Source organism: Salvelinus sp. IW2-2015, linkage group LG19, assembly GCF_002910315.2.
Source record: "Salvelinus sp. IW2-2015 linkage group LG19, ASM291031v2, whole genome shotgun sequence".
NCBI lineage: Eukaryota > Metazoa > Chordata > Actinopteri > Salmoniformes > Salmonidae > Salvelinus > Salvelinus sp. IW2-2015.
The window spans coordinates 23,697,338-23,709,170 of NC_036859.1; the positions used below are offsets into that span (position 1 = coordinate 23,697,338).

The window sequence follows — 11,833 nt, forward strand, 5'->3', positions numbered from 1 at the left end:
TTGAAGGAGTTCCCACATATGCTGAGCACTTGTTGGCTGCTTTTCCTTCACTCTGCGGTCCAACTCATCCCAAACCATCTCAATTTGGTTGAGGTCGGGGGATTGTGGAGGCCAGGTCATCTGATGCAGCACTCCATCCCTCTCCTTATTGGTCAAGTAGCCCTTACACAGCCTGGAGGTGTGTTGGGTCATTGTCCTGTTGGGGAAAAAATGATTGTCCCACTAAGCGCAAACCAGATGGGATGGCGTATCGCTGCAGAATGCTGTGGTAGCCATGCTGGTTACGTGTGCCTTGAATTCTAAATAAATCGCTGACAGTGTCACCAGCAAAGCACCATCACACCTCCTCCTCCATGCTTCACGGTGGGAAATACACATGCGGAGAGATCATCCGTTCACCCACACCGCATCTCACAAAGACATGGTGGTTGGTGCCAAAAATCTCAAATTTGGACTCCAGACCAAAAGGACACATTTCCACCGGTCTAATGTCCATTGCTTGTGTTTCTTGGCCTAAACAAGTATCTTCTTCTTATTGGTGTCCTTTAGTAGTGGTTTCTTTTCAGCAATTCAACCATGAAGCAATTCCTGAGGCTGGTAACTCTAATGAACTTATCCTCTGCAGCAGAGGTGACTCTGGGTCTTCCATTCCTGTGGCGGTCCTCATGAGAGCCAGTTTCATCATAGCGCTTGATGGTTTTTGCGACTTCACTTGAAGAAACTTTCAAAGTTCTTGAAACTTTCCGTATTGACTGACCTTCACGTTTCTCTCTGCTTATGAGCTGTTCTTGCCCTAATATGGACTTGGTCTTTTACCAAATAGGGCTATGTATATGCCCCCTACCTTGTCACAACACAACTGATTGACTCAAACGCATTAAGAAGGAAAGAAATTCCACAAATTAACWTAAGGCACAATTGAAATGCATTCCAGGTGGCTACCTCATGAAGCAAAACTGTCATCAAGGCAAAGGGTGGCTTTTTGATGAATCTAAAACATAAAACTTTTTTGGTTCCTCCATGATTCCATGTGTGTCATTTCATAGTTTTAATGTCTTCACTATTATTCTACAATGTAGAAAATGGTAAAAATTAAGAAAAACGCCTGAATGAGTAGGTGTTCTAAAACGTTTGACCGGTAGTATACCATTTCATTGGCAGCTGTTCAGCTAAACCACCACGGAGTATGTATGAGAAACAAATACCACTAGTCATGCAGCCACCGAATTAAACCCACGTATGATTAAAATTATTATCAATTGAAATTAAACCAAAGCTGTGACAGGAAGCCACACAGCGAGGTGACCGGGCAGCATTATATTACATTATACCTGAGCTGGGAAACTGGAAGGCACGGTGTTGCTGCATTTGTGGATTCACTACGGCTCCAAACTGGCCACCTACGTTTCCCATCATCCCTTGCTGGTTAGCTAGACTCATCTGGGAGGAGCCATGTGAGATTGAGGAGGAGTGGAGAGGGGAGAGGAGCTGCTGAGCCCCAGGGAGACCAGGGGACAGCGGGGGGAAGGGGCTGGTGGAGGGTGGCGGGGACGTAACACCAGTACCGTAGCTGGCCGGGTAGGGGAACTGCTGGGGGTTTGCTTGGGGGATCCGAGGGTTGGTGCCCATGGAACCGGGGGGCATGCCAGGGGACTGTGAGGGCTCCACTGCCCCAGCCGCTGAAGCCATGTTGGGGGGGGTGTTGAGGCCTTGGGCCCGCATCAGCATGGCTCTCTGGTGGACGTGCTGCTGGCGCTGGCGCAGGATGTTACTCAGGTACTCCCTCTGTCTCTGGGCCAACATCTGAGCATTCAGGGTTCCCTAGGAGGACAGACAAGACACATTTAGATTTCAGGCATTTAGTGTGCAGCCCAAATAGAATCCTATTCCCTATAAAGTGCATTACTTTTGAACAGAGCCCTATAGGGCCTGGTCAAAAGTAGGACACTATATAGGGAATAGGCTGCTGCCAAAAGAAGTACACTATATTTGAATTTTATTGTTTATTTATTTAACCTTTATTTATAGGGAATCAGGTGCCATTAAGGATGCAAACTCACACACGCATGGAGCTGTAATAATAATGATCTGCTACAGTATTCTGACTAACCTGGTTAGGTACACTGGGTCTGAGAGGTAGGTTCATGTTGGACACACCCATCTGATTCATCATTGGCTGACGATTCTGCTGAGGAAATAAGAAAAATATTTTTTGTTGTTGTTGAATTTAACCGACTTAAATGTGTTAATTACATAGCCCTTGCCATTCTATTAGACCCATTACTTGGTGAAGTCCAAAGACATTTATGATACTGCACTTCATTGATAATGTAATGAAATCCCGCTACGACCTCTGACGAGCGATCAAACAGGCAGTGTCCATACAGAACCAAGATGGGTCCTACTATGCCAGCTCTGATGCGTGTCAGATGTGGCAGGGCTTGCAAACTATCACGAATTACAAAGGGAAACTCAGCCACGAGGTGCCCAGTGACGCAAGCCTACCAGACGAGCTAAATGCCTTCTATGCTCGCTTTGAGGCAAGCAACACTGAACCATGCATGAGAGCAATAGCTGTTCCAGACGACTCTGATCTCGCTCTCTGTAGCCAATGTATTGGTATTTTATTAGGATCCCCATTAGCTGTTGCAAAAGCAGCAGCTACTCTTCCTGGGGTACACACAAAACATAATACAGAACATCATTAGACAGGAACAGCTCAAGGACAGAACTACATACATTTTTAAAAGGCACACGTAGCCTACATATCAATGCATACACAAACTCTAGGTCAAATGTGAGTGAGACCTTTAAACAGGTTAAAGGAAAAATCCACCCTAAAACACTAATTCCTTTAATTTACAGTGTTAAATAAAACTAATATGTGAGAATATTGTTTGCGAAAAAATGTTTCATTTTGGCGTTATAAGGTTGGTGGGAACCTGGAAAATCGTTGTGGAAATGTGTTGCAGCTCAAGTCGACTACAAAATACACAATGCAATGCTCTCCATCTATGGGCTAGCTAGGCAGGTAGCAAGCAAACATAGCTAAACACAGTAATACCAAAGACAATATCAGCATGTAACATAGCTAGGTATCTGTAAAATCACCTAAACAAAATGCACTATCAATTTAGGAGTCTACAATCTCGCCATGTTCAACTTAACGCTCAACCTAACATTCGCAACGACAGATATACTTGAGGGGATGGGAAACGTTGCCCATGCTACGTCAAGCACGGTGTATTCTGGGCGATTCTGGGACAAGGAGCTTTGGAATCGTGAAATCACGTACTTTAGAGGAAAATAAGCACGTTTCTCGACATACACACTGACTTTGAGAAGGGGTTGCATGATGATTAGCTTAGCAACTGCGTGAAGCAGCATTACAAAGTGGACGCGATTGGTCGACAGTCTGCTGGGTGGGACGGTATACGTTCCTTCATTAATTCATTGGACTCCTATCTACTTTCTATAATATCTCTGGCAATGGCACCATGCAATGCACCCTGGACTAAAAAGGTAGACAAATGGGAATAATGTGCTAGACCCTCCGTTAAATTACACATTTCTCGAGGTAGGAATATCGTTAAACTATGATCAATGGCTCATTCGAGAGAAGACAACCTCCCGAGTTATGACATCAGTCAGTATTGAAATCTATGATAGACGTTTTTCGCGATCTAAAAGTCYTATTCCTATTAACTTCCAGTATAGTGAGAGCGACTATCACGGTGCGATGTCATACCGGACGGATTTCTCCCTGCTTGAAGGCCAATAACTCAGATACACATGAAAACATGCAATTATCCAGGGACTCAATCGTACACCACTCAGAGATGCACAAAAACGATATATAACATTCAAAAACTGGGTTAACCTTTCCTTTAACATTCACAAGGCCTCGGGTCAGATGGATTACCAGGAGGAATATTCAGAGCATTCACTGACCAGCCGGCATTCACTGATGAGTGTCTTCACTGACATGTTCAACCGCTCCCTGACCCCATCTGTAATACCTACATGTTTCAAGCAAACCACTACAGTCCCTGTGCCCAAGAATGCCAAGGTAACCTGTCTAAATGACTATCGCCCCTGTAGCACTCACATCTGCAGCTATGAAATGCTTGGATGGTCATGGCTCACATCCACACCATCATTCCAGACACCCTGGACCTACTCCAATTTGCATACCGCCCCAACAGATCCACAGATGACGCAATCTCTATTGCACTCCACACTGCCTTCTCCCAGTTGGATAAGAGGAAACCCTATAAAGAGCATGTTGTTAATTGACTACAGCTCAGCATTCAACACCATAGTGCCCTCCAAGCTCATCACTAAATCAGGACCCTGGGACTGAACACCCTCCCTCTGCAACTGAATCCTGGACTTCATGACGGGCCGCCCCCAGGTGGTAAGGGTAGGTAACAATACATCCGCCACGCTGACCCTCAACATGGGGTCCCCTCAGGGGTGTGTGCTTTGTCCCCTCCTGTACCCCCTGTTCACACACGACTGCGTGGCCACGCACGACTCAAACACCATCATTAAGTTTGCAGACGACAAGAGGGTAGGCCTGATCACAAACAACAAGACAGCCTATAGGGAGGAGGTCAGTGACCTGGCAGTGAGGTGCCATAACATTTCCTTCAATGTCAGCAAGACAAATGAGCTGATGGTGGACTACAGGAAACGGAGGGCCGAGCATGGCCCATCCACGGGGCTGTAGTGTTGCGGGTCGAGAGCTTGAACTTCCTCAGTGTCCACATTACTAAGGAATTAACTTAATGGCCCACACACCAACAAAGCCTCTTCCACCTCAGGAGGCTGAATATTTGGCATGGGCGCTCAGAGCCTAAAAAAATTGAGATCATCTTGACTGGCTGTGTCACAGCTTGGTATGGCAACTGCTTGGCATCCAACCGCAAAGAGCTACAGAAGGGAAGTGGGTATGGCCTAATAAATCACTGGGTCCAAGCTCCCTGCCACCCAGGACCTCTACACCAGGGGAACAACATAAGTTGGCTCCAGCCATCGGCAGGTCAGGGCCCCCCGCTGGGTGCACAGTGGAGTGCACCAGGTTCCTCCTCCCTGACGGGAGTTGACGGTCCCTGGCCGTTCTCTGTCTAGTGCGTCAGGGGGGGCGACGAGGCAGTGTCAGAGGGCCCTAAAAATTGTCAAAGACTCTCTGCTACTGCAAAGCAAGCGGTACCGATGCACCAAGTCCGGAACCAACAGAACTCTGAACAGCTTTTACCCCCAAGCCATAAGACTGCTAAATAGTTAACCAAATAGCTACCTGTACTATCTGTATTGACCCCCCTTTGCACAGACTCTTTTGACTCATCACATWTACTGCTGCTACTGCTTATTATCCATGCCGTTGCCTAGTCAATTTACCCCTACCCATATTAACATTTAGTATCTACCTCAATTACCTCATACCGCCACACATTGACTCAATACACTGTGTATATAGTCAAGTTTTTGTTCCTCATTGTGTATTTATTCCTTGTGTTATCTTTCTATAAGTTATTTCTCTGCATTGTTGGGAAGGGCCCCTAAGTAAGCATTTCACTGTTAATCTACACCTGTTGTTTACGAAGCATGTGACAAATCTCACAAATTATCAAATGAACCTACCAGGTACAAACCCAAATCCGTAAACACGGGCACCCTCATAGATATCATCCTAACCAACCTGCCCTCCAAATACACCTCTGTCTTCAACGAGGATCTCAGCGATCACTGCCTCATTGCCTGTGTCCGTAATGGGTCTGCGGTCAAACGACCACCCCTCATCACTGTCAAACGCTTCCTAAAACACTTCAGCGAGCAGGCCTTCCTAATCAACCTGGCCCGGGTATCCTGGAAGGATATTGACCTAATTCCATCAGTAGATGATGCCTGGTTATTCTTTAGAAGTGCTTTCCTCACCATCTTAAATAAGCATGCCCCATTCAAAACATGTAGAACCAGGAACAGATATYGCCCTTGGTTCACTCCAGACCTGACTGCCCTTGATCAGCACAAAAACATCTTGTGGCGTWCTGCATTAGCATRGAATAGCCCCCGCGATATGCAACTTTTCAGGGAAGTTAGGAACCAATATACACAGGCAGTTAGGAAAGCAAAGGCTAGCTTTTTCAAACAGAAATTTGCATCCTGTAGCACAAACTCCATAAAGTTCTGGGACACTGTAAAGTCCATGGAGAATAAGAGCASCTCCTCCCAGCTGCCCACTGTACTGAGGCTAGGAAACACTGTCACCACCGATAAATCCACGATAATTGATAATTTCAAAAACTTTTTTCTACGGATGGCCATGCTTTCCACCTGGCTACCTCTTCCCCGGTCAACAGCCCTGCACCCCCCTCAGAAACTTGCCCAAGCCTTCCCCATTTCTCCTTCACCCAAATCCAGATAGCCGATGTTCTGAAAGAGCTGCAAAATCTGGACCCCTACAAATCAGCCGGGCTAGACAATCTGGACCCTCTCTTTCTAAAATTATCCGCCGCAATTGTTGCAACCCTTATTACTAGCCTGTTCAACGTCTTTCGTATCGTCTGAGATCCCCAAATATTGGAAAGCTGCCGCGGTCAATCCCTTCTTCAAAAGGGGGAGACACTCTAGCCCAAACTATTACACACACAGCAACACATCACACACACACACACATACACACACACACAGTGGGGCAAAAAAAGTATTTAGTCAGCCACCAAATTGTGCAAGTTCTACCACTTAAAAAGATGAGAGAGGCCTGTAATTTATCATCATAGGGGTACAACCTTGCAATATGAAAAAAAATTCCAGAAAATCACATTGTAGGATTTTTTATGTATTTATTTGCAAATTATGGTGGAAAATAAGTATTTGGTCACCTACAAACAAGCAAGATTTCTGGCTCTCACAGACCTGTAACTTCTTCTTTAAGAGGCTCCTCTGTCCTCCACTCGTTACCTGTATTAATGGCACCTGTTTTGAACTTGTTATCAGTATAGAAAGACACCTGTCCACAACCTTCAAAACAGTCACACTCCAAACTCCACTATGGCCAAGACCAAAGAGCTGTCAAGGACACACAGAAACACAAAATTGTAGACCTGCACCAGGCTGGGAAAACTGAATCTGCAATAGGTAAGGCAGCTGTGGTTTGAAGAAATCAACGATGGGAGCAATTATTAGGGAAAATGAAGACATACAAGACGCACTGATAATCTCCCTCGATCTGGGCTCCACGCAAGATCTCACCCCGTGGGGTCAAAATTATCACAAGAACGGTGAGCAAAAATCCCCGAACCACACGGGGGGACTAGTGATGACTGCAGAGAGAGCTGGGACCAAAGTAACAAAGCCTACCATCAGTAACACACTACGCCGCAGGGACTCAAATCTGGCAGTGCCAGACGTGTCCCTGCTTAAGCCAGGACATGTCCAGGCCAATCTGAAGTTTGCTAGAGAGCATTTGGATGATCCAGAAGAAGATTGGGAGAATGTCATATGGTCAGATGAAACAAAATAGAACTTTTTGGGTAAAAAACTCAACGTCGTCGTGTTTGGAGGACAAAGAAATGCTGAGTTGCATCCAAGAAAACCATACCTACTGTGAAGCATGGGGGTGGAAACATCATTGCTTTGGGGCTGTTTTTTCTGCAAAGGGACCAGTACGACTGATCCGTGTAAAGGAAAGAATGAATGGGGCCATGTATCGTGAATTTTGAGTGAAAACCTCCTTCATCTCAGCAAGGGCATTGAAGATGAAAACGTGGCTGGGTCTTTCAGCATGACAATGATACCAAACACACGCCCGGGCAACGAAGGAGTGGCTTCGTAAGAAGCATTTCAAGTCTGGAAGTGGCCTAGCCAGTCTCCAGATCTCAACCCCGATAGAAAATCTTTGGAGGGAGTTGAAAGTCCGTGTTGCCCAGCAACAGCCCCAAAACATCACTGCTGCTAGAGGAGATCTGCATGGAGGAATGGGCCAAAAATACCAGCAACAGTGGTGTGAAAACCTTGAAGACTTACAGAAAACGTTTGACCTCTGTCATTGCCAACAAAGGGTATATAAAAAAGTATTGAGAAACTTTTGTTATTGACCAAATACTTATTTTCCACCATAATTTGCAAATAAATACATAAAAATACTACAATGTGATTTTCTGGATTTTTTTTCTCATTTTGTCTGTCATAGTTGAAGTGTACCTATGATGAAAATTACAGGCCTCTCTCATCTTTTTAAGTGGAAGAACTTGCACAATTGGTGGCTGACTAAATACTTTTTTGCCCCACTGTATACTACCCTGCCTTTCTAAGGGTTATGCCAACAGATCACAGACCATTTTGATTCTCACCGTACCTTCTCCGCTATGCAATCTGGTCATGAGCTGGTCATGGGTGCACCTCAGCCACGCTCAAGGTCCTAAACGATATCATAACCGCCATCGATATGAGACAATACTGTGCAGCTGTATTCATCGACCTGGCCAAAGCTTTCGACACTGTCAATCACCACATTCTTATCGGCAGACTCAACAGCCTTGGCTTCTCAAATGACTGCCTCGCCTGGTTCACCAACTACTTCTCAGACAGAGTTCAGTGTGTCAAATCAGAGGGCCTGTTGTCCGGATCTCTGGCAGTCTCTATGGGGGTGCCACAGGGTTCAATTCTCGGGCCGACTCTTTTCTCTGTATACATCAATGATGTCGCTCTTGCTGCTGCCGATTCTCTGATCCACCTCTACGCAGATGACACCATTCTGTATACTTCTGGCCCTTCTTTGGACACTGTTAACAAACCTCCAGACGAGCTTCAATGCCATACAACTCTCCTTCCGTGGCCTCCAACTGCTCTTAAATGTAAGTAAAACTAAACGCATGCTCTTCAACCGATCGCTGCCCGCACCTGTCCGCTCGTCCAGCATCACTACTCTAAACGGTTCTGACCTAGAATATGTGGCCAACTACAAATACCTAGGTGTTTGGTTAGATTATAAACTCTTTCCACTCACATTAAGCATCCCCAATCCAAAATTAAATCTAGAATCAGCTTCCTATCACACAACAAAGCATCCTTCACTAATGCTGCCAAACATACCCTCGTAAAACTGACCATCCTACCCATCCTCAACTTCGGCGATGTCATTTACAAAATAACACTATACTCAGCAAATTGGATGCAGTCTATCACAGAGCCATCCGTTTTGTCACCAAAGCCCCATATACTACCCACGACTGCGACCTGTATGCTCTCGTCGGTTGGCCCTCGCTTCATATTCGTCACCAAACTTACTGGCTCCAGGTCATCTATAAAAGTCTTTGCAAGGTAAAGCCCCGCCTTATCTCAGCTCACTGGTCACCATAGCAGCACCCACCCGTAGCACGTGCTCCAGCAGGTATATTTCACTGGTCACCCCCAAAGCCAATTCCTCCTTTGGCCGCCTTTCCTTCCAGTTCTCTGCTGCCAATGACTGGAACGAATTGCCAATGACTGGAACGAATTGCAAAAATCAATGAAGCTGGAGACTCATATCTCCCTCTCTAACTTTAAGTTCCAGCTGTCAGAGCAGCTCACAGATCACTGCACCTGTACATAGCCCATCTGTAAATAGCCCTTCCAAATACCTCATCCCCATACTGTTATTTATTCTTCGCTCCTTTGCACCACAGTATCTCTACTTGCACATTCATCTTCTGCACATCTATCACTCCAGTGTTTAATTGCTAAGTTGTAATTATTTCGCTACTATGGCCTATTTATTGCCGTACCTCCCTTATCTTACCTAATTTGCACACACTGTATATAGACTTTTCTATTGTGTTATTGACTGCATGTTTATTTATTCCATGTGTAACTCTGTTGTTTGTGTCGCACTGCTTTGCTTTATCTTGGCCAGGTCGCAGTTGTAAAGGAGAACTTGTTCTCAACTGGCCTACCTGGTTAAATAGAGGTGAAATATATAAAATAAAAATAACATTTCATTTGAGTCATTGCTATAAAATAGTTTATCCATTTCTCAACCTCTCCAGCAGGTGGCAGTAGAATCCTCAGAGTTTACTGCAGAAACTGAGTAGACTATAAACAGTTATTTTCAGAAGTCCAGTTCAGTTTGCAATGTTCTTAAATGTCCAGTTCCTTTAGGTTGTTCAATTATCCATGTCAATATTGCAAACTACTCAATACCATTTCAAGCTTTAGCTTAGCACTTGTCCTTTTCAGGTCAGGACTTCTATATGCCCTAATGATTTACATTGAGGGCTCTAGGGGTGGTGTGTCTGATTTTGAAAGAGGCAAGTTTGTATATTGTGCTTTAGGTCTAATATGTAAACTTTGTAAAGTATTTATAATTTCAAACATAATTTCAAGCTTTTTAAATGTTTCTTTGCAGATAAAGACATTCATTAGGATAGGGCCTATATTATTAACAGTGAGGGCTCCAGGGATGGTGTGTCGCCCTACCAGCTGTGCCTGTAGTCGGTGCTGCAGCTGCAGCCTCAGGTTGTTGGGCTGGGCAGGCACCGGGCCTCCTGGTCGGGCAGGGAGTCGGAGCATGGGGTACCCCATCCGCTGGCCCATCTGACCGGGCATACCGTGGAAGCCAGGGTCCTGCTGGCTCATGTAGTTGCCCTGTGCCATGCTACCAGCCTGGGGGTACTGGCTATACATGGGTGGCTTCCTCATGGGTGACTCCTGACTGGCATACTGCTCCTGCGCCACTGGCTGGCCCTACAGAGATCAAACCAAGTAAGAAATTGAGTCACATAGCAGGACATTTAAAAAAAAAAAATAAAAAAAAAAGCTACTGTAGGTCAGTGTTCGTTTGGCTGTCTTCCTTCCGTTAATAAGTAATGGCTTGCTAACTAGTCAGTTAATTTCATTTGAGATTTTGTAGTTTCTACACCAACTTCCTTAATATCTCAATCCATTAAAATGACATACAGTGAGGGAAAAAAGTATTTGATCCCCTGCTGATTTTGTACGTTTGCCCACTGACAAAGAAATGATCAGTCTATAATTTTAATGGTAGGTTTATTTGAACAGTGAGAGACAGAATAACAACAAAAATATCCAGAAAAACGCATGTCAAAAATGTTATAAATTGATTTGCATTTTAATGAGGGAAATAAGTATTTGACCCCCTCTCAATCAGAAAGATTTCTGGCTCCCAGGTGTCTTTCATACAGGTAACGAGCTGAGATTAGGAGCACACTCTTAAAGGGAGTGCTCCTAATCTCAGTTTCTTACCTGTATAAAAGACACCTGTCCAGAAGGCAATCAATCAATCAGATTCCAATTCTCCACCATGGCCAAGACCAAAGAGCTCTCAAGGATGTCAGGGACAAGATTGTAGATCTACACAAGGCTGAATGGGCTACAAGACATTGCCAAGCAGCTTGGTGAGAAGGTGACAACAGTTGGTGCAAGTTATTCGCAATGGAGAACACAAAAGAACTGTCAAACTCCCTTGGCCTGGGGTCACTGCAAGATCTCACCTCGTGGAGTGCAATGATCATGAGAATGGTGAGGAATCACCCAGAACTACACAGGGGATCTTGTCAATGATCTCAAGGCAGCTGGGACATAGTCACCAAGAAAACAATTGGTAAACACACCTACGCCGTGAAGGACTGAATCCTGCAGCGCCCGCAAGGTCCCCTGCTCAAGAAAGCAACTATACATGCCCGTCTGAAGTTTGCCAATGAACATCTGAATGATTCAGAGGACAACTGGGTGAACGTGTTGTGGTAGATGAGACCAAAATGGAGTTCTTTGGCTCAACTCAACTTGCCGTGTTTGGAGGAGGAGGATGCTGCTATGACCCCAAGAAACC

General features: G+C 45.1%; 1 protein-coding gene across 6 annotated transcripts in view; it reads right to left on the minus strand.

The window, feature by feature from the left end:
- Positions 1-11,833, minus strand: part of LOC111979184 (nuclear receptor coactivator 2) — a 70,995-nt gene that overhangs the window by 10,102 nt on the left and 49,060 nt on the right. For 4 of the 6 annotated variants that reach the window (XM_024009538.2, XM_024009542.2, XM_024009537.2 and 1 more), the window contains 3 exons: positions 10,462-10,728; positions 2,111-2,188; positions 1,332-1,821 (listed from right to left, as the gene is read on the minus strand). In XM_024009538.2, the coding sequence (XP_023865306.1) occupies positions 1,332-1,821; positions 2,111-2,188; positions 10,462-10,728 (835 nt within the window). The remainder of the gene's footprint in view (positions 1-1,331; positions 1,822-2,110; positions 2,189-10,461; positions 10,729-11,833) is intronic. The other 2 variants (XM_024009540.2, XM_024009543.2) reach the window with 2 other exon arrangements.